The 22,025-nt window shown below is 40.3% G+C and overlaps 1 protein-coding gene across 2 annotated transcripts in view; it reads left to right on the top strand.

Annotated features, from left to right (window-relative positions):
- The first annotated feature begins 9,650 nt into the window (after window positions 1–9,650).
- The window catches only part of cse1l (CSE1 chromosome segregation 1-like (yeast)), a 45,623-nt gene continuing 33,248 nt past the window's right edge, over window positions 9,651–22,025 (top strand). The window contains exons 1-8 of one of the 2 annotated variants that reach the window (XM_078555254.1): window positions 9,651–9,779; window positions 13,037–13,132; window positions 16,513–16,655; window positions 19,163–19,264; window positions 19,347–19,492; window positions 21,093–21,183; window positions 21,347–21,454; window positions 21,537–21,629. In XM_078555254.1, the coding sequence (XP_078411380.1) occupies window positions 13,048–13,132; window positions 16,513–16,655; window positions 19,163–19,264; window positions 19,347–19,492; window positions 21,093–21,183; window positions 21,347–21,454; window positions 21,537–21,629 (768 nt within the window). In that variant the 5' untranslated portion in view covers window positions 9,651–9,779; window positions 13,037–13,047. Of the gene's footprint in view, window positions 9,780–10,255; window positions 10,376–13,036; window positions 13,133–16,512; window positions 16,656–19,162; window positions 19,265–19,346; window positions 19,493–21,092; window positions 21,184–21,346; window positions 21,455–21,536; window positions 21,630–22,025 lie in introns of those variants that run through there. The other variant, XM_078555255.1, reaches the window with a different exon arrangement.

The following is a 22,025-nucleotide window of genomic DNA, read 5'->3' as shown; positions in this document are numbered from 1 at the left end:
GTGCTCTCTAATTCTATGTGCACCGATTTGTCTCTCCAGTTTTTCTTCAGTAGCAAAACTGTTAGCAGAGCTTGCTGACCAGTAAGAGTTCTTGCCATGTTTTGAAGAACATTGAGATCTATTGCTGCCTGAACTCTACAGCAGTGTTGCTTAATAGTGGAGCCATAATTCCTCATTTGCAATTCTGTTCAGAAACTATTGATAATGCAATTGGAGATGTAGTGTAACCTCAGCAAGTGCACCAAGCCAGTTTGACCATTAAATAAAACATATTGAGCACTTTTTAGTTGGCCTATTTGTAAATAAAGTTTGATCCATGTCTTGTGATGCTATTGCTATCATAGTACCCAATTGAAAATAATGCATTACTATATTTTCTTGGACTTGCATTAAAAACAAAGTACACGTATTCTATGCAACAGAGGTAGGGTAAAATGGTTAACCTATGATAGTTTCAATTGAAGTGAATGCATCCTTTAAGTATCATGGGTTGTTACCATGGTTACCTTGGGTGTTCTTGTTAACAGACAGCATTTTGTTTCTTAAAGCATCATCATTGCATTACTCAGTGTTGCAGTTATTGCTCCTCCCTGCTCCTGGAGGCTTTAATGGATGCCTTTGGTACATCAACAAAGTGGGTAATCTTCATGTGTGATATTAAGTGCTGAGTATTGAGAGCCAATTCTCATCCATAGTGTACATCCATGGATTTTCCAGGAGGGCATCACTGGATAGTGATCCAGAGCAGGATCTCTTTTTTTTCCCCCAGCCAACAACCGCTATAAACCCTTTTCTGTCTCCAGGCTGAGATCACCTAACTTATGAATGAAAAATAGAACCTTGCTATTCCATGTAGCTTAGTACCACACCAGGCAATGTCTTCTCAATGAGTCATCGGGGAGAATAATCGAAGATTGTTTTATCAGAAATTCCCTTTTGAAGGAATAGATAGCTGATCCCTGACTCTGTTGTCAAATAAATCTTTGCCGCCCTATTGTAGCTTAAAAAATGTTTGATTGCTGAATTAAATATCTCAAATTTGTAACTGCTGTCATGAAGTATGTTCTAGCAATATAAATTTAATCAGTTAATTTGCTGGTGCCATTGAAAATACAACAAGGGTTTTGCTTATCCCACCAGAAATTGTTAATGGAAACAATATGGCTTAAATTAAAAACAATCTTAACTGAATCCTGAAAAATGTAATTGTGATTGCCGCATCCAATCGTAGCTCCATTTCAATGTACTATTTGGACTGTTTGTGTGCAAAATGTTATGTTTACATATTTAAGTTCTAGGACATTATGGAGACAATGTAAAAGTTAATTATAATTATTATGAATAATTATAGGTTTTAAGAATGAGAATATATTACTGTGAAGTGCATTAAAGAATACGCATAATTTAAGAGCATTCCTTGCCACTGTGGATGTATAAATATTTTGGAGGAACAGATCAAATATATATGAAATAACTATGTAAAGTTTTCTATGTCAAAATATTCTGTATAATACTACTGATTGGAATTGGATAATCAGTTAATAAATCAATGAGGTTTTACATCTTCTAAGTTGCTCATTACAGTTGATGATTGAAGCTCAATTATTTGCACTAGTGTGCTTTTTAAAGTGTATGTAACAACAGATGATTTGTGTGACAGATTATAAAGGTATTGCTGCTTCTATCTGTGTTTGAGAAATTCCTTGAGTTTGGTTTCCACAATCTGGATCCTGGAATATCCCTTACTCGACCATTGCCAACGGCTGTTTCTTTATATTTTCTGTTTTTTCTTGGGATGTGGGTCTCACAGGCATTTATTGCCTATCCCTAATTGCCCTTGAGAAGGTGGTGGTGAGCTGCCTTCTTGAACTGCTGCAGTTCATGTGGTATAGGTGCACCCACAGTGCTGTTAGGGAGGGAATTCCGGATTTTGACCCAGTGACTGTGAAGAATATATTTCCAAGTTAGGATGGTGAATGGCTTGGAGGGGAACTTTCAGGTGGTGTTCTCATGTGTCTGCTGCCCTTGTCCTTTGAGATGCTAGCGGTCATGGGTTTGGAAGGTGCTGTCTAAGGAGGCTTGGTGAGTTCCTGCAGTGCATCTTGTAGATGGTATACACTGTGCGTCGGTGGGAATGAATGTTTGAATGGATGCCAATCAAGTTGGTTGTTTTGTACTGGATGGTGTCTAGCTTCTTGAGTGTTGTGGGAGTTGTACTCTAGGTAAGTGGAGAATATTCCATCACACTCGACTTGTGCCTTGTAGATGATGGACAGACTTTAGGGAGTCAGGAGGCGAGTTACTCGCTGCAGGATTCCTAGCCTCTGCCCCTGTGGCCACAGTATTTCTATGGCCAGTCCAGTTCAGTTTCTGGTCAGTGGTAACCCCCAGAATGTTGATAGTTGGGGATTCAGCGATGGTTAGATTATCTCTAGTTGGAATGGTCATTGCCTGGTATTGGTGTGGCGTGAATGTTACTTGCCACTGTCAGCCCAAACTTGGATATTGTCCAGGTTTTGCTGCATTTGGACATGGACTGCTTCAGTATCTGAGGAGTTATGAATGGTGCTGAACATTGTGCAATAATGAGCGAACATCCCCACTTTTGACCTTATGATAGAAGTAAGGTCATTGAGTATGCAGTTGAAGATGGCTGCGTCTGGGACACTCCCCTGAGGAATTCCTGCAGTGATGTCCTGGAACTGAGATGATTGACCTCCAACAACAACCACCATCTTCCTTTGTGTTAGGTACGACTCCAACCAGTGGGGAATTTTCCTCCCGATTCCCATCGACTCCAGTTTTGCTAGGGCTGCTTGATGCCCCATTCGGTCAAATGCCTTTATGTCTAGGCCCGTCACTCTCACCTCACTAAGAAGTGTGAGAGAGCAGCACCAGGTATACCTAAATGAGATGCCAACCTGGTGAAGCAACAACACAGACTACATGCTGCTTCTGCCATTTAGCATACATGCTCTAGATAGTGAAACAATCCCACAACCAAGGCAGTCCTCCCACATTAGGGCCATCTGCCACTAGCTTGTCCTGTTTGCTACCCTTAATGTCCCCATTAGCACATTCCTTAGAAATATCACCACCCCTTTGTCCTTTTGTCTATGACATCTTTGGCAATCTCCTCTTTGCCTTCACCTATCACTGGCCCCCTATCGAGATCTACCTGTCCCACCCCATTTCTCTATTTCTTTAGTTCTGATGGGTCATACGGACTCGAAACATCAACCGTATTCCTCTCCGCAGATGCTGTCAGACCTGCTGAGTTTTTCCAGGTTTTTTTGTTTTAGTTCTAGATTTCCAGCATCCGCCGTATTTTGCTTTTTTCTCCCACATTAATTGTTCATCGCCATTCCAAACTTAAACAACTAACCAGAGGAAGAGATTCCACAAACACTCCCATCCTTAATGCTGGTAGAGTCAAGTATGTCATTACAAAAGACAAGGCTGAAGCATTTGCAGCCGAGTGGATGATGCATCTTGCCCTACTCGAGGTTCCCAGCATCACAGATGCCAGTCTTCAGCCAATTCAGTTCCCTCCGCCTGATATCAAAGACAGCTGAAAGAACTGGATACAGTAAAAGCTATGGGCCCTGCCAATATCCCAGCTGAAATACTGAAAACCTATGCTCCAGGACTAGCTGTGCCCCTCACCAATGCTGTTTAAGTAGAACTACAACACTAGCATCTCCATGACATTGTGGAAAATTGGTGAAAAATGTCCTTTCAATAAAAGCAGGACAATTGGATCCGACCAATTGTCGATGATTGATGACTCGATCATCAGCAAAGTAATAGAAAGTGAAGTGTCGTCAACAGTGCCATCAAGCTGTGCTTATTCCAGAGCTGAGGTGAGTGACTGCCCTTGTCATCAAGACAGTATCTGACTGACAAGCATCAAGGAGCCCTAGCAAAATTGCAGTCAATGGGCATCAGAGAGAAAATGCTCCACTGGTTGGAGTCCTATGGAACACAAAGGAAGAGTTGTGTTTATTGTTGAAAAGAGACATTTTGTCAAAGCTTTTTCGTCTTGCACTCAGGATAATTGCAAGAATACTAATGTCAGTAGAAGCAACAACTTTATACTGTATGAAAGAGTGCTGATTGGTTGGCAAGTGGACTCTGATTGGTGGAGGCGTTGCCATGGTGAATGCACCAGTTAATTGTTTGAAGCTTAAACCAGGCAGATTGACTGTGGTCAAGGCATTTGCGAGGAATGAAGCAGGTAATGGCTATCATTTATCACTGGTTCATTCCTCAGCGCAATGCCTTGACCAATCAGTGTCAAGCTGCCTGGTTTAAATTTCAAACTGTTTGGCAGTTAAATGTCAGTAACCATTAACTGGTGTATTGTCCATGGCAACACCTCTACCAATCAGAGTCCACTTGCCAACCAATCAGCGCACTCTTCTCATACAAGTATAAAGTTGTTGCTTCCCCTGACATTCATATGGTTGCGATTGTCCTGATGAATGCAAGATGAAAAGCTTCCACAAAATGTCTTTTTCAGCAATACTCAAGTTCTGTAAATGACTATAGGGTTGCGTTTGTTGGAGGCCAATCTTTTCAGCCCCAGGACATCACTGCAGGAGTTTCTTGGGGTAGCACCCAAGGCACAACTATTTTTAGCTGCTTCATTCATCATCTTCCCTCCAAAATGAAGTCAGAAGTGGGATGTTTGATGATTGATACTGAACACTATGCATTCTCAACTCCTCAGATACTGAAGTAGTTCGTATCTGCATGCAGCAAGACTTGGACAACATAAAGGCTTGGGCTAATGAGTGACAGGTAATTGCACCAAGTGCCAGGAAGTGATGGTAGTCAGCAAGAGAGAATATTACATCTCGTAATGTTCAACAGCATTACCATCACTGAATCTATTTCCAATCAACATTCTGGGAATTGCCATTGACCAGAAACTTAACTGGACCAGCCATATAAATACTGTGGCGACAAGAGCAAGTCAGAGACTGAGAATTTGGCAGCAAATAACTCACCTCCTGACTCCCCATAGCATGTCCACCTTCTTCAAGGAACAAGTCAGGCATGTGATGGAATACTTCCTGCTTCTCATCCACGATCTTAAAAATTAGTTCCCTCCACAACCAGGGGACAGTGGCAGCAGTGTGTACATTTACTAGATACACTGCAGCATTTTGCCAAACCTCCTTCAACAGGACTTTCCAAACCTGTGACCTTTGCCACCTAGGGGGACACGGGCAGCAGATGTACAGGCATTCCCCCATCTGCAAGTTCCCTTCCAAATCTCACCAACCTGACTTGCAACTATGTTGCTGTTCCTTCACTGGGTCAATATCATGGAATTTCCTTCCTAACAGCACTGTGGTGTAGCTACAGCATATTAACTGCAGTGGTTCAAGAAGGCAGCTCAGACCACCTTCAAGGGTAATTGGGCAATGAGTGCTGGTCTTGTCATGTACAAAAAGGTTGTGAATTTGTTTTTAAAATCAGTTGTATGTAAGACACAATGAGTCTCAGATGAGTGATCCATGGTATTTTGAGAGCAAGATGAAAACAACTTTTCTTTAGATTAAAAAATTGCACAAATCACTCCATTATTTTTGGGGGAAAAGTGAGGGGGCAGAGCCAGTGAATTAGAGTCTAGTGCAGCAAACGTCACTTGTTAGGAAATTACTTGTCTATAATTAAGGATGGGATGATTATACACCTTGGCAATTTTCAGATATTAGGAGGGAGTTAGCAAGAATTTGTAAAGGATGGGCCAAATCTGATGAACCAGACTTAAATTTTTTTGAAGTAGTGGACACGGGATTGTGTGGATGGATGTTATTTATGCACTTTCAGAAGGCATTTGATTAAACCTTTCGTAATAGACTGTTACCTGAAGTTGAAGTTCATGGACTTGAAGGCAAGTTATTGACCTGGTTAGGAAAATAGCTGAGCACCAGGAAGAGAGTAGGGAAAGTGGGCAGATACTCTCCCTTTGCAGGATGAGACTAGTGGTGTCTTAGAGGGAGTTGTGTTGGGGATTCAACAGTTGACTATTACTAATTTAGATGATGATGTGAGCCACAAATTGTAGGTTTGCCAATGGAAGAAAGGAGGACGGCGTTGTAAGCAGTATGTCTAGGAACACAAAATTACACAGACATAACAAGGAGAGCTTGCACAAACTGGGGCTGTGTTATGTGTAATTTAGAAGGTGATATGATTTAAGTTTTCAAGATAAGTGGAACTGAGGGTGGATAGAAAAACTTTCTGCTGGTTGTGAAGTCTAGGACTGGGTAGCATATCCTAAAAATTAAAGCCAGATCTGTCAGTATTAAAGTTAGGAAACACTTTTGTACACACAGGGTGATTGAACATTTGGAACTCCCACAAATGGCTGTTGATGCTCGGTCAATTATTTGTAACAATATCAGATTTTTAAAAGTTTTGTTAAACGCATTCAGTAATGGGGGCACGGGGCAAAGGTGGCTACATGGAGTTAAGTCACATCATGATCTCATGCAATGGCAGAACAGACTAAATGGCCTACATTTGTGGCTATTATCACTGTAGCTACATTTCTGAAGACAATTTCTAAATTCAATTACTTAATTTTTTTCCAGTCGAGAAGGTAGCTTAGGGGTAATGTCACTGGGCTAGTAATACAGCAGCCCAGGCTAATGCTATAGGGATATGGGTTCAAATCCTACCTTGACAGCTGCTGGAATTCCAATTCCATTAATAAACCTGGAATATTGAGCTGGTCTCTGTAATGGTGGCCAGGAAACTCTAGTTTGTTGTAAAAACAAATCTGGTTCACTAATGTCCTTTAAGGAAGGAAATCTGAAATCCTTGTCTAGTTTGATCTACATGTGACTCCACACCCACAGCAATGTGGTAGACTCTGAAATGGCCTAGTAAGCTACTTGGGCAATTCGGGATGGGCAACAAATGCTGGCCTTGCCAATGACACCTCCATCTCATGAAATAATAAAGAAGAAAAATGGTTGTGCGGTCCCGTATTGCAGGATGGTGAAAGTGACAAATTGTGCTATAGAATGCAAGTTTGGAGCTAAGTTTGTGCAAACAGTTCTACATGCTGAAAGTTCCAAGCCAAGTTCAACCTTCCAGTAATATGTGGCTCAGGAAGAGTTTGGAGAACCGTGAACCTGTAATTGACAGCTGGTTGCAAACAGGCACTAAAGTGTTGCACATTCACAGCTACTTTCTTAAGCCAAGAGTGATGGAAAGTTAGGGGAAAAGATTAATCAATGAAAAAGACACTGAATGATGCTGTGAGAGGCAACAGTGAAGAAATTATAGTATTATCCTGTAAAATCATAAGTCCATGATAATTCCTATTAATTCAGCATCCCTGCCATAAAATGAAAGCAATATTAGCCTATAGTCTATCAATCCTGCCATAATTGGTGGAACGTTTCTTTTCCACACTTAGAGTAAGTGTATCAGTGATGGCTATGTGAAGGCAATATTGCAGAAACATCTTACAAAAGTGAAAAGGCTCTATATTGTCTTAGTAGATTATCTGACTTGAATGTATATTTTCATTAACGCTTTGATATGTGATGGTAAACGTTGTTTAATTTAAATTCTTGTTTACAGGGTTATAATATAGATTAGCTACTCTGATGAGAAATTCAAACTGCCCCATGAAACTATGCTGTAAGAAAATGGAATAGATACTATATGGAGCAACAGTGGCTCATTGTTGTCTCATGAAGTTCTTCCTCAAGGGGGGTAGTTTCCTTTCCATTCACATTACTTCAGCAATGTTAGTATAACTTGCTGCAGGCTATTGCTGATTGCAAGGCTACACAACCTACTGATGTTTCTAATGTAGCTATGTTACAATTCTTGCCTTTCCCCAATACTCCTTATTTTGCTCTGCATTAAAATTAGTTGAATGGATAGTCTTATGCTTCCTTTGAACTGAAACCTGCTGTGCACAAAATATCTCAGATTGGGATGCAGGATCAACAATTAACCCCTTCAACATTGGAATGTAGACTGAAAATACAGAATATCACAGTTAAATGACCTCTGAAATAGTGGAAAATCACTCTGATGGACCCTTAAGGCTAAGCAATTTAATATAAATATAGTTTTGCAGAAACAAGTGACTCGTTATACTTTTACTGATTAAAACTGCTAACTAATCAGTTCCCTCTGTCCAACATAATAACGTTGTCAGATTTTTCATCTTTATTCTTTAACTGAGATTATAAACAGCTATTTCAATTCCAATTTCCTTGCACCATGAAGCTAAGTGGTTCACTCACATGAACAACTAATCTGCTTACAGACTTTACTCGTTATCTCTGTCAGAGATCTTCCAAGATGCTGGCTGTTCAGTAAATCTGACTCTGAAGACTTGGGCATCTGCATGACATTTTGTAATAAAATCAGTTAACTTTTGCAAAGATCCATAACATGATTTGCAGAGTTGAAATGCCTAAAGCGACAAAAGTGATGGGAGGGCAATGCTCAAAAAAATTCAATTCATACAGTTAAAAGCAAAAAACTGCGGATGCTGGAAATCCAAAACAAAAACAAAAATACCTGGAAAAACTCAGCAGGTCTGACAGAATCTGCAGAGAGGAATACAGTTAACGTTTCGAGTCCGAATGACTCTTCATCAGAACTAAAGATGAAGGGTCATTCGGACTCGAAACGTTAACTGTATTCCTCTCTGCAGATGCTGTCAGACCTGCTGAGTTTTTCCAGGTACTTTTGTTTTTGTTTTCAATTCATACAGTAGTGTTTTCCAGGACATGCCATAGCACTTTACATTTACAATTACTTTCTAAAACTCATTGTTGTAACATAGGAAGCATTAGAAAAGTTTAGAAACAGAAAGAACTGCATTACTCATCATATTTTGTTAAAAATTTATTTTAATATAAACTTTTGCCAAGATTTTTTGTGCAAACCGTTTTGTCAACATTGTGCTGTTCGCCAGTACACGTGGAAAAAGCAACAAAAACAGAAAATGCTGGAAAAACTCTGGTCTAACAGCATCTGCGGAGAGAGAAACAGACTTACCATTTCCAGTCGTATGATCCTTCTTCAGAGCTGAAGAGAAGTGGAAACAGCAGCTGCATTTATTGAAGTAAACATTTGGGCGAACTACACTTAAAAATATTCAGTGCACTACAAACAGCCCCAACCTATTAAACTGCCATTTATTAAAAGTTCGGCTGGAAATCCTGGAGCTTGGGACATAGCAAGTTTAAGGCCTCAATAGTGTGATGTTTGCAAGATGCCAGAATTGGATTTTGGAGGGTTGAGGGGTTGTAGAATATTATAAGCTAGGGAGAGGTGAGGCCATGAAGGTGACAACAAAATTGAGAATTTTAAAATGAAGGTGGGTTTGAACTAGAAGCCAATGTCGGTCAGCAAATACAGGACAGATAAACGGGATCTAGTAAGAGTTGGGATGCGTACTAAGGTGCTCACTGAGCTAGCAAAATGTGTTTTGATATTAGTAAATGGGTTACATTAGTTAAAGAATGGCAGTAACAATGTGACTCAGAGACTCTTGATTTCCATAGGGTGGTTACAGTGACACATCTCAGTCAATACAGCAGCACCAAGCACGCGCGCTGTACGATTGTATCATGTGGGAATTAGGGCGCATGCGTGCTGCGGAGAGTCCGTCCCGCGGTAGTGCGCATGCCTGCGTTAGGCAGCGCGCCATTTTCCTTGTGTTTGAACGAGCCTGAACTGGGAAGGAGCGCCTGAGGGTTTGAAATCACTTTGATTTGAAAGAGAAGGTAGGGAAGAGCGGCTCCGTCCGGATTTCGACACTGATCTTTGGCCGGTTTCTAGGATCTCCGCAGTTCGATGTTGAGGAGCCCCCCCCCCCGGCCCTTACCTTTCCCATTTGGTTCAGTCTGAAGGGGCTGGTGACTCCCCCCCCCCCCCCCGGGGTGTCGCCGCAGCACCGACTTCCACAGGGCGGCTGGGCCCGGCAGCTGCTGCTACCGCCGCCGCCTTCTGTTAACCGAGAGTGAGTACAGAAGGGTAAACGGCTGTTGCCCGCCCCGGCCGACCGCCCGTGTTCGGACGCGAGGCCCGGTTCTCGGCCCAGACTGAACGGCTTCACTGCAACCAAACCTGCTGCTCACTCTTAAACGGCGCTGTTTGGTAACTGGTCAGGTAATGTCAGCTGTGCCGCTTTGTGATTGGTTGTTCTGCCTGTCAATCACCAACTCTGTCCAGCATGTTAGGTTGCTTATTCCAGGCCTTCCTCTGGACTTTGAAGCCGCGTTTCTTCCACGAAGGAATGCACTACTCGTACTCAGCTCGCTGCCTCCAGGCCTAGGGAAATACAAGCTGTCCTTGCAAGTTACTTATTATAAAATACGTGGTAGGTTATAAATCTACACAAGTAAGCCAAGTGAGAAGATTGTAATCTTCTGACTGCCAAGCCCTTGAAATTCCAGGCAGCGTCCATCGAGAAAGTACCAGTCAATTTGCGTTTTAAGAATAAACCTTTAAGAAATTAAAGCTGAACGGTAGATTTGACACTATTGCACTTAGAAGCCGTCTTTAATTATTTTTCAGATTTCTTAGAAACTTGTCTTTTCCCCCTTGCTAAGTTTTATCCCTCGTCCATTCGATCTTAGTAATATGTAGCCCCCTGTTTTTGCTTTCTATTATGAATTTCTGTGCTCATTTTCATAGTGGGGTTATTGTAAACTTGTCCACTGTACTTACACTTCACTGCAAGTAGCGTCATCGCTGATGGGAGGTTTAATTACAGCTGACATTTGCATAGATCATGCTATTATAAATGAAAGAAAATTTGCATTTATATAGTGCTTTTCACGGCCACTAGACATGTCAAAGCGCTTTACAGCCAAAGAGGACTTTGAAATGTAGTCATTGTTGTAATGAGGTAGTGCCATGTGATCTTTCACATTCATCCGAGCAAGCTAGCAGATGAGGCCTTGGTGGACATAATTTATAACTGAAATAATATATGAAATTGGCCATTTATGAAGTAAATATGTTGACTGAAATAAGTCCCCATGTTTATCCTAATAATTCTCTGGCCTTTAATTCTGTTTCATACAAGGGTCTGTTTTATGCCACATGAGGCAAAGGAGTGCTTCTAAACCATTGACTTCTTTAGGGGCTAATTTGTGTGCAAACACGCAGTGTTGGCAGGCCATTGATTTCCATGGTGCTATTCACTGAAGTTTGTGGGATTGTGCCATACAAAATAACTGTCAGATCTACTTCATAGTTACAACACTTCAAAAAATGTGAGCATCAATTCAGTGCTCTCTACAGATGTTTCTGAAAGGCATTATACCTTTATATAAATGCAGATATTTTTGCAGGTTAATACATGAACAGCATCTATGCCCTGTAGTATGCAATATGGCGAAGTGTAGTTGTGTGTCAGCCACTTGATGGTCTGCTTGAGTTATGCAATTTGATACAGTCATTGGCAGTCAGGCTGAAGTTGGTGCTGCTCTCGAACACTTTTTATATTTGTTCATGGGATGTGGATGTCGCTGGTTAGGCCAGCATTTACTGCCCATCCCTAATAATCCTTGAGAATGTGGTGGTGAGCTGCCGCCTACCAGTGCAGTCTATGTGTTTGATGATCCAGAAATAGTTGGCAAACGTACAGTGGCACAGACATACCTGTCTGTGTGAAATTTAAGGCTAGTAGGATTAGGGACTTTGAGAACATGGGTTAAAAAAAAAGTGAAAATTTGAAGAAAAATACACAAGCAAGCCAAGTGAGAAGATTCCAATCTTCTGACTGCCAAGCCCTTGCAATTCCAGGCGGCGTCCATCAAGAAAGTACCAGTCAATGCTTGTATATGTTTTTGGGCACCCTATTATCAAAAGGTCATGGAAGTGTACAGCATAGATTCACCAAGCTGGTACATGGGATGGGAAAGGATCCTTATCAAGAGAGATAAAAGCAAAAAACTGCGGATGCTGGAAATCCAAAACAAAAATAAAAATACCTGGAAAAACTCAGTAGGTCTGGCAGCATCTGCGGAGAGGAACACGGTTAACGTTTCGAGTCCTTATGACTCTTCAACAGAACTAAGTAAAAATAGAGAAGAGGTGAAATATAAGCCGGTTTAAGCGGGGTGGGGGGACAGGTGGAGCTGGATAGAGGGCCAGTGATAGGTGGAGATAGCCAAAAGATGTCATAGACATCCTTTTGTCTATGACATCTTTTGGCTATCTCCACCTATCACTGGCCCTCTATCCAGCTCTACTGTCCCACCCCCCTGCCCCTAAACCAGCTTATATTTCACCTCTTTTCTATTTTTACTTAGTTCTGTTGAAGAGTCATACGGACTCGAAACGTTAACTGTGTTCCTTTCCGCAGATGCTGCCAGCCCTGCTGAGTTTTCCCAGGTATTTTTATTTTTGTTTCTTATCAAAAGAGATTTGAGTTACTAGTGTTATTCACACTAGAGCAAAGAGGGTCAAAAGATTTTTAAAAGATTATTAAAATTATGAAGATTTTTGATAGCTGTCCCCATTTACTCTGTTTGTGGAGCTAGTGATGAGGGGGGGTCATCAATTTAAAATACTCACTGAGATTGAGGAGAGAGGTTAGTAATGTCTTTACAGCGGATAGCTGCTTTGCCACAGTGACTGGATGATGTAGGGCCTCCTTTAAGTTAAACCTGAATAAGTACTTGAGGCAGAGGAGGATTCAAAACTGGTGGGAGAGCAGGGAAGTGGGATTAGTTTTAGATTGCCCTAGTGAACAGCTAGAAATGGAAATGATATTCTGTACATAAACTTCTGTAACTGAATGAAAAGTTTCTCATTTTTCTCCCCAAGAAAAGGAACAGATGGAAGCCAAGTGATTCCTTGATGGAGTTAAAATCAGCACAGTTGTCATCACAAATAGACAACTGTATTAGCTGACATACTCTTGGGTCCTGGAGTGCTTGGAATAATTGCATTTAGGAGAAAATAAACGAGCAAGCAGAACTGATCTGCAGTAAATATTAATCTCATGCCTTGGTCATTTTTCATTTAGGATTTGTAATTATGGACCTCAGTGATGCCAATTTACAATCCCTGTCTGAATTCCTGAAGAAGACTCTTGACCCTGATCCTGCAGTTAGGAGACCAGGTAACTGGTTTTGTGAGACAAAATTGAAATGTATATTGTCTATCCCTATGTTTTTGTCATGCTGGCGATTATTCCTTCAAAGCCACCATTAGTACAAAAGCTGATTGTCTGGCATTCGTTTATTTATTGTGGCTTATGCAAATATGAACCTCTATTTCCTATGTACAGTGGCTGCACTTGGAGCAAGTACTCAAAAAGAATGTGCAGTGGCTTAGTGGTAACACTTCTGCATGAGGCAGAAGCCCCCTTAAATGATCTAGCCTGCCACCTTAGTGCAAATGTGCTGTACTGTCAGAGCCATCTTTTGATGGTGTATTTGAGGCCCTATTTTGAGGGTGTAGCAATAGGATGTTAATGGGCTCGCCAAGGTCTGTTCAATTAACCGATTAACCTATCTCTCACTGAGTCTTATTATTTTCTGTCAAACAAACTATCATTGAATCAATTTGTGCCATGTTTCAGTTACCTTCCCTGGTAAATCAAGATCAATTTGTACCTCCTCTTTCTCTCCATTGCCACCACATCCCACCCACCCCATCCCCAACTTACTCTTCATCTTTTAGTTTTGGGCATGTATCCTAGCATTTTAATCCTTTATCATGATGAATGATTTGCTGGACAGCTTCTGTCACTCTCCTTCATAACCTTGAAAACTTCAGAATTTCAATTTTGACTTAAGATCTTATATTGCAGTTAAAGTTGAAAAAGACTTCTTCCTGTCATGGATCTTTTCTTTTATCAACGAGAGCAGATTGGAGTCTCATTCCAAGAACTGCACCCGTTTTCTTTTAACCATTCTTCATACTTTATTCATAATACTTGTCCGGGACAATATCTTCTCACATGGAAAGTGCTAACTTTGAAGAAATCGCTGAACGCTTCATGGTGTTGCAATGTTCCATGTTGATGTTTGTCTCTGACATTGTCCTGTTCTGACATTGAAAGTTATTAGAGTAACATTTTTAAGTTTTACCTCACAGCATGAGTTTTATATTGAAGTAATTATTTGTTGTGCTGTTTGAATTTGCATTTCTTGCTAGGACTTGAGTTAACTGACACTGGTGATTTTCAATTTTGTGGAAAACTATTGACTTGGTTAAATTTTTTCTGTCAAATTGTTTGATTTCAGCACTTATTTACAGGTTTTTTTAATTATTTGGTCATGGGATGTGGGCGTCGCTGGCTCGGCCAGCATTTATTGCCCATCCCTAATTTTTAAGAGTCAACCACATTGCTGTGGATCTGGAGTCACATGTAGGCCGGACCAGGTAAGGATGGCAGATTTCCTTCCCTAAAGGGCATTAGTGAACCAGATGGGTTTTTACAACAAACGGCCATAGACTTTTAATTTCAGATTTTTATTGAATTCAAATTTCACCATCTATTGTGGTGGGATTCGAAACTGGGTCCCCAGAGCATTATCCTGAGTCTCTGGAATACTACTCTGGAATATCACTATGCTACCACCTTCCCCCTTGAGGTACTCTGGGAGTACGTTTTAACTTTTATAATACATTTTCTTATATTTTACCACATTAAAGCTAAATATTTGGTGGTCAGCGAGTAACAGTTAATATAAGAGCATACTTGTAATACAGCCCCCATCCATGTTTGCTGGGCAATTGGTTATATTGTTCAGAAAGGGATGTCATGACCATTGACATCAATTTCAAAGTTTTGGGCTATAGTGACTTAAGTACTGCATTTATTTTGGGCTGGAGCAGCTGTATTGAGGGTCTCTAGCATTTTATCTGAAGGAAAAAACTGAGGTAGAGGTAATGAAAAAAGTTTAGTCCATTTCAGTAAATCTCTTTGACAGTTTCCTTACCGGAGACACCCAAACAAGCTGCACAAGATAATTTTGCCTTCAATGGCCCTCTTGTGAAAATTATTAGGGAATCAGATGGATTTACCAACCATCCCATATGCCTCAGTGCACTTAGAAAATGGATTGCACATGACCAGGAAAGACAATTGATATCCATAGACTGCATCTGAAATGTCACAGACGCTTTAGTTGCAGTTTCAGTGAATTGGTCTGAAAAGAAAGCAATGTGGCACATTTCATCATACAGTACTTTCCAACTACTGTAAGAATCACTCTCTCACCATTTCCCCTCTTACTCATTACAAGGTTTTGTTTCATTACGGGAATGTTGCCCCAAGTTGCCCCAGGTTCGTATAATATCACCATAATTTGAAATTAATGCTCACCTTATACCAGCCATCACTTTTGCTAGCCAGCTCATTTGTACAAACATGCCCACGATAAGCATCATGGACTGTATTAATATATTAAAAACCAGGAGGTCTTTTAATTTATTCATTGGATCTAGGCATATTTCCCATCCTTCTTGACCTTCAGGGCATTAAGAGTCAACCAGTAAGTGCAGAACTAGAATCTAGGGCAGACTTGGTAGGGTGGCAGATATCTTTCCTTAGGGGCATGAGTGACCCAGTTGGACTGAGGACAATCAAACAGATTTTATGTAACTTTTATCTGATGTCACATGTTATTCTAGACTTACTGAATTCTATTTACCACACTGGAGTTTGAACTTAGGGTCTCTCGATTCAACACAACTATCGTAATCACTACGCTGCTGCATTCTTGTGTTTGCTAGTACGATAGTGGCCTATGTCTGGGTTGTAGTAAAGAAATGAGTTAACTTAATTTCTTTCCTGTATGACATGAAATGTCCTGAAGGAAGGTACTATGCCTATGCTATGGCTTCATGCTTTTTAAAATCATTCACGAGATGTGGGCATCACTGACGAGGTCAGCATTTATTGCCCATCCCTAATTGCCTTCGAGAAGGTGGTGGTGAGCTACCTTCTTGAACCACTGCAGCCCATGTGGTGTAGGTCCACCCACAATGCTGTTAGGGAGGGTGTTCCAGGATTTTGACCCAGCAACAGCGAAGAAACAGCGATATGTTTCCAAGTCAGATTGGTGAGTGATTTGGAGGGGAACTTCCAGTTGGTGGTGTTCCAATGTGTCTGCTGCCCTTGTCCTTCTAGATGGTAGTGGTCAATGGATTTTAGCAAGCATTTTGTAATTTGAAGGCAGTTGCAAACCTAACAACAGAAGGCAATCATAATCTTTTCAGATTGATTAGTCAGCATCTGTCCCATGAATAGAAATCACTGACATTTTGAGAATAATAGATTTAAGAGCTTCCACATCTCTCGTTGCGTAGGGCCGTACCCCAGTTAAAATATATATTTGCCGAATGATGATTGTAAACCTTGTACTGTGGAAGATGGTGGAGGGAAATGGCAATTTTATGCACATTGAAGTATTAATGTGCATTCTATAAATAGATCTGAGAAAACTTGCTTTCTAGGCACATGTTTAAATCACAGCTCTTGCTTTTTAGCTGAAAAGTTCCTTGAGTCAGTGGAGAGAAGCCAAAATTACCCATTGCTACTGCTAACTCTCATTGAAAAGTCTCAAGACAATGTCATGAAAGTGTGTTCAAGTGTGACTTTCAAGAACTACATCAAAAGAAACTGGCGAATCGTAAGTAATCTGTGGTGCCTTAATCATAGAGATACTTTATAGAAGTTCAAGCTATTCCTGTTGTGCTGTGTAGAAAAGTAGAAATGGATTTCCTTAAAGTAAAATGCACTTTCTTGGGGCAGGCTAAAGGACTTGCAAAATTTTGAATTTGAAACTTTGTAATTAACATATGAATATATTGCAACTGAGATTCAGACATTTGAACCACATACTGTGTTATTCAATGTCCTCTGCATAATCCAATGATTTTAGGAACTCTTGTTGGTGAGTTTTGTACACACTTTACATTCTTCAAACCATGCAACTGGCCAGGTAGATGTGAGATGTGCACTTGGGCATCTTTTAATCCTATCCCAGAGGTAGCAAGTAGAAAATGCCCAAAAATAGCCAGTGTCTTAGTAGCCAATGATTTGTGATTTTCAGCATAGCTATGTCCTAGCCACATAATGGAAAAATAATCCTTGCCAATAACCGCCCATCAGTCCCTCCCATTCAATGGCACACCCATGCCACTGTTACTCTAGGCTTTACTATTCAAATGCACTTTTGTCCAGTATCCCATCTTCTGCCCACCATATACTTGCGATCATCCGAGATTCTGTAGCCTGTATCCTAATTCACCAAATCCTGTTCACCCATCTCCCCTAGGCTGAGTGACCTCCATGTACTTCCGGAAAAGTAATACCTGAATTTAAAAATTCTTATTTTTGTTATCAAATCCCAACGTGTCTTTGCCCCTTCCCTATCTCAGTTATTTCCTCCAATTCGACAACCTTCTAAGATGGCTGAGGTACTCTTAATTCTGGCCCCTTGACCATCTCCAATTTTAGTCTAGTTCCAGACTCTCTTGTTCCTTCCCCACACGTTTCTGTTCATCTGAGCTCCCTTTCCTCCTTTAAGCTGCTACTTAAAATTTCTCTCTCTTAGAAAGCCATAGTTCTAATATCTCCTTCTGTGGCTTAGTTTCAGATCTTGTTTGGTAATGTTCCTGTTAAGTATCTTGGGACATTTTACTATGTCACAGGTACTAGAGAAATTTATTGTTATGATGGGAAGAGTGGTGGCAACAAGTGGTACCTATTTAACAATAACATGTTGCTTAGTTCAGATTCTGTCAGAAATGCTCAGTTCCAGAGCTCATTGCAGGCACCAATGCAAGTACTGAATGTTACTATATAAGTAGGAGCAGCTAGCCTTGAAGCCAAGCATCACCTTCTCAGTTGTACCCACAAAGTTGAGATGGGGATGGCATTGTGGTCCAAGAGCAATTGCTGTAGTAGCTGGAATTAAACCTGGTGCTCTGGAAAATGGTTACACTTGTTTGAGCCCACTTCTTGTAGCCTTGGGATGTGACTGCAGGTGTTCCTCTGTTCAGCTTCCTTGGATCAACCACCTTCAGCTGCTTCATCAATTCCTTCTGTCAGAAGATAAGAAGTAGTTCGTCCTGATTATTCAAAAGTTCAGTTCCGTTCAAGGCTCCTCCAATAATTAAGAAGCCCACTTGTGGTCTACAGCAGGCTCTGGATAACATCTATGCTTGAACAAACATGATGAGTACCATTTATATTTCAGGCCCACTACCAAGTGCTAGACAGTGACCATCACCAATGACAAGAATCAAATATGTTGCATCATCCTTACCAAGTTACAATTTCTTGAGGCTATCATTGATCAGATGATTGATTGAATAAGCTATTTCAGTACTGTGGCTATAAGGGTAGGGTAGTGGCTGGATATTTTGCAATGAGTGGCTCACTTCTTTATCCTGAAGGCCTCTTTACTATCTTTATGGTTTCATTCAGCAGTGTGATGGAACACTCATCTTGGCTAGTTACAGCTGCATGTACACTCAATGTTCGTCACTGCCTCAGACCATATGGTCTGTCAGCACGCTTATCACCGTATTCAATATCTACTATTTCCATAACTGGTGTACTAAAGCTGCATGGTGTACAATCTACAGCATACTCCACAACAATTAACTAAAACCTTCAACAGCTCCTCCCAGACCCTTGACCTTTACTGTCAAGAAGAACAAGGCAACAACATCACAGGAAAATCATCAGCTCCCAGTCACACACTGTCCTAACTTGGATATATCACTGTTCCTTCATCATTGCTGATCAATAATTATGGAATTCCCTAACACATACTATTTGGGAAGTAACATCATTACGAGGATTATGGCAGTTCAGGAAGTAAGGTCACTGCCAGCCTGGAATTATGGAAATTAAAATCAGAAATTCACAGCATGGAGGAAGCCATTCTGCCTTACACATCCATGCTACCTGACAAGTAACTTCAGGGGATGTTGAAGTCCCGTTGCCAGCATTTCCCAGAACAGTGATCATGTAATTTATGATGAGTAGATGAAAACTAGGAGTAATTAAAAAGGTATTCCAGTACTAATCTTTATTGCCCTGTTAAAATTAATATTTAAATCCAAAAATTAAAAGTTACTGGTAACTATCTCAGCCTGTTTTTACACATTTATTTTTGTCCTTCAGATTGAAGACGAACCAAACAAAATCTGCGAAGCCGACAGGGTAGCTATTAAAGCCAATATTGTGAATTTGATGCTGAGTAGTCCTGAGCAGATTCAGAAACAGGTACCTGATTACTTCTGCTTGTGCAAAAGGTTAATGAGCATTGTCTATTCTGGTTTCTTTACATGATCATGTTCTCTTGCAGTTAAGTGATGCTATCAGTATAATTGGGCGTGAAGATTTTCCTCAGAAATGGCCGCACCTTCTAACAGAAATGATTAACCGTTTTCAGAGTGGAGATTTTCATGTCATTAATGGAGTACTTCGAACAGCACACTCCTTATTTAAAAGGTATTTGGTTTTTCCTGAGGTTGGGGTGAGGGCTGGGCTAAGATTTCACCCCATGTAGACTGCTGTGATTGCTAATTTTTAATGGACGATGGTCTTTACATCCTGCTTTTGATTACTTAATAGACTGTAAACCAAGTTGTGGTTTAGTGGTTAATTAAGTTTCCGATTTTCTTTGGCTGAAATTTCACCAACGCTGAGAGGTGTCACTAGGAAATCAGTTCGCTCATGTGGAAAATCAAGTAGGCATGTATTTTATTGTTAGATGAACTGACAGGGGAATATAGATCAATATTTTGTAGTTCATAGGAATTTTTCTAACTAGAATTGTAAGTTTGAAAGTGTGTCCTGTGCTATTGTTCTGGATTTCACACTCAGCACTTAAGCAGCAGCGTTTGCTGGTGACCTAAAAAAAATGCTGCTCACAAAGTTCCAGTGATCTCTAGCATGGATTTCCCCTTTTCCAACATCGTTTGAACCTGGCACCAAGAGCATCTCTGTGTTCAGCAAAGTAATGTCATCAAGGGGGGGTAATTCTTTGAAGTATTCTCAGTCAGAAAACCAGGAAATAAAAACCACTGAATGCCTTGAATTTTAATTTTAAGTTTTGCTAACAGTGAAGCAAATGATTGGGACTTGAGCATGGATTAAGGTAGAAATTAGAATATCACAAAAAATAATAAATGTGATTTTTTTTTTACCATACTGATGAAAGATTTAACAAATTATGATCCCCACAGAGAATGAACTTTTAAAAATAGATTTGAATTCCCAGTGACCAACTTAAAGGAATCACACAACAAAATTTCAAATGTGTGTGTGTGTTCTCTATCAGCTGTGTTTCTGTTGGGACTTGGGTGCAGTACTCTGAAGGAGTGTTGAGATGCTGTCATGCAGATGAGACAATGAACTGTTGGTAGAAGTACAGGATTCAAAGACACTACTTGAAGAAGAGCACGGGAGTTCCCTAGGTATTCTTCTTTGGCAACAATGCTTAGAAACATAGGTTAACTGATGATTGTTTGTTGGCACTTTGGCTGCTGTGTTTTCCCACGTAGCAACAGTGGCTACACTTAAAAGCAATAGATTGATTGTGAAAAATGCAAATTTGTTCATTTATTCTTTCTCCCTTTCTCCTAGGTGTCAGTCATGGCTCAGTTGGCAGTTCTTTCGCTACTGAGCCAGAGGATTATGGCAAGTCCCAATCCAGAGACTTGAGCCCAAAAATCCAGGCTGACACTAGTGCAGTACTGGAGGAGTACTGCAATGTCAGAGGTGCCATCTTTCAGATGAGACATTCCTCATCTGCTCTTTTTGGTTGGATGTAAGAGATCTTAAGGCACTATTTTGAAGAAAAAGTGTGTCCTGGACAATGTTAATCTCTGACTCAACATCTGAAAACCAGATTACCTGGTCATTATCATATTGCTGTTTGTGGAAATTTGCTGCTGCAGTTCCTACATTGCAACATTGACAATATTTCAAAAGTACTTCACTGACTAAAATGTTTTGTGACATCCTGAAATCATGCAAGTTCAATATAAATACAAGTTTTATTTGTTGTTTCAAACAAAAGTTACCTTTTTCTCTTTCATTTCATTAGGTACCGACATGAATTCAAGTCAAATGAATTGTGGACTGAGATTAAACTGGTGTTGGACACATTTGCAGAGCCCCTCACAGCACTCTTTAAGGTAAGTGTTACCACTAACTTCATAAGAATGTCTAGATTTTGAAATTTCTCAGTAGTATTAATACCTCACAGTTTTAATGTTGAGGTAATGTAGGTTGTGAATTGTGGGTTAAAAATTATGTGTGTTAGTTTTCTATCATAATTTAACTATAAAACTTTTGCAGACTACTATTGAGCTGTGCCATACACATGCCAAGGACGTCAATGTGTTGAAGGTTCTCTTCTCTTCCCTCGTTTTGATTGCCAAGCTGTTCTATAGCTTAAATTTCCAAGTAAGTATTCAGTAGTTTTGACTACAGTATTAATGTGCCTTTCAGTAGATTTGCAGTTAATATTTTATTTTGTTTTCTGAAGGATTTGCCAGAGTTTTTTGAGGATAACATGGAAACATGGATGATGAACTTCCATAGTTTGCTCACTTTGGACAATAAGTTACTCCAAACTAACGTAAGTGGCTTGTCTGTAAAAGCATTTTATGTCATTTGCAATGTTTATGTATAAGTTTCATTCTTAATGCTAAGAAATTGTACCTGGGAAGAATTTTGTTGGGTAACAGGCAGCACTGATCATCTCCTTTATCCCCCAGGCAAGAGACCACTGAGAGGTAGACTTTCTCTGGATTTGTCTTGCATCCCAGAAGTATAATATGTCATCTTTATTATTTTGTAAAATGCTGCGGTGAAGTTGTACTTTCCATGCTGTCAATTGAATGATCCTTTGACTGACCCACTCCTTTCTCTTTCTCATTGTCTATGAGAATTCAGCAGCTGTCCCACATTGAAATGGATGTTGTAGTATATAATGCTATACAAAACTTTTGTTACAAATTTTGAAAGAATTCTT

Source organism: Cetorhinus maximus, chromosome 13, assembly GCF_964194155.1.
Source record: "Cetorhinus maximus chromosome 13, sCetMax3.hap1.1, whole genome shotgun sequence".
NCBI classification, from domain to species: domain Eukaryota; kingdom Metazoa; phylum Chordata; class Chondrichthyes; order Lamniformes; family Cetorhinidae; genus Cetorhinus; species Cetorhinus maximus.
Note: the sequence above shows the minus strand (reverse complement) of the source record. Positions and strands in the feature narration are given on the sequence as shown.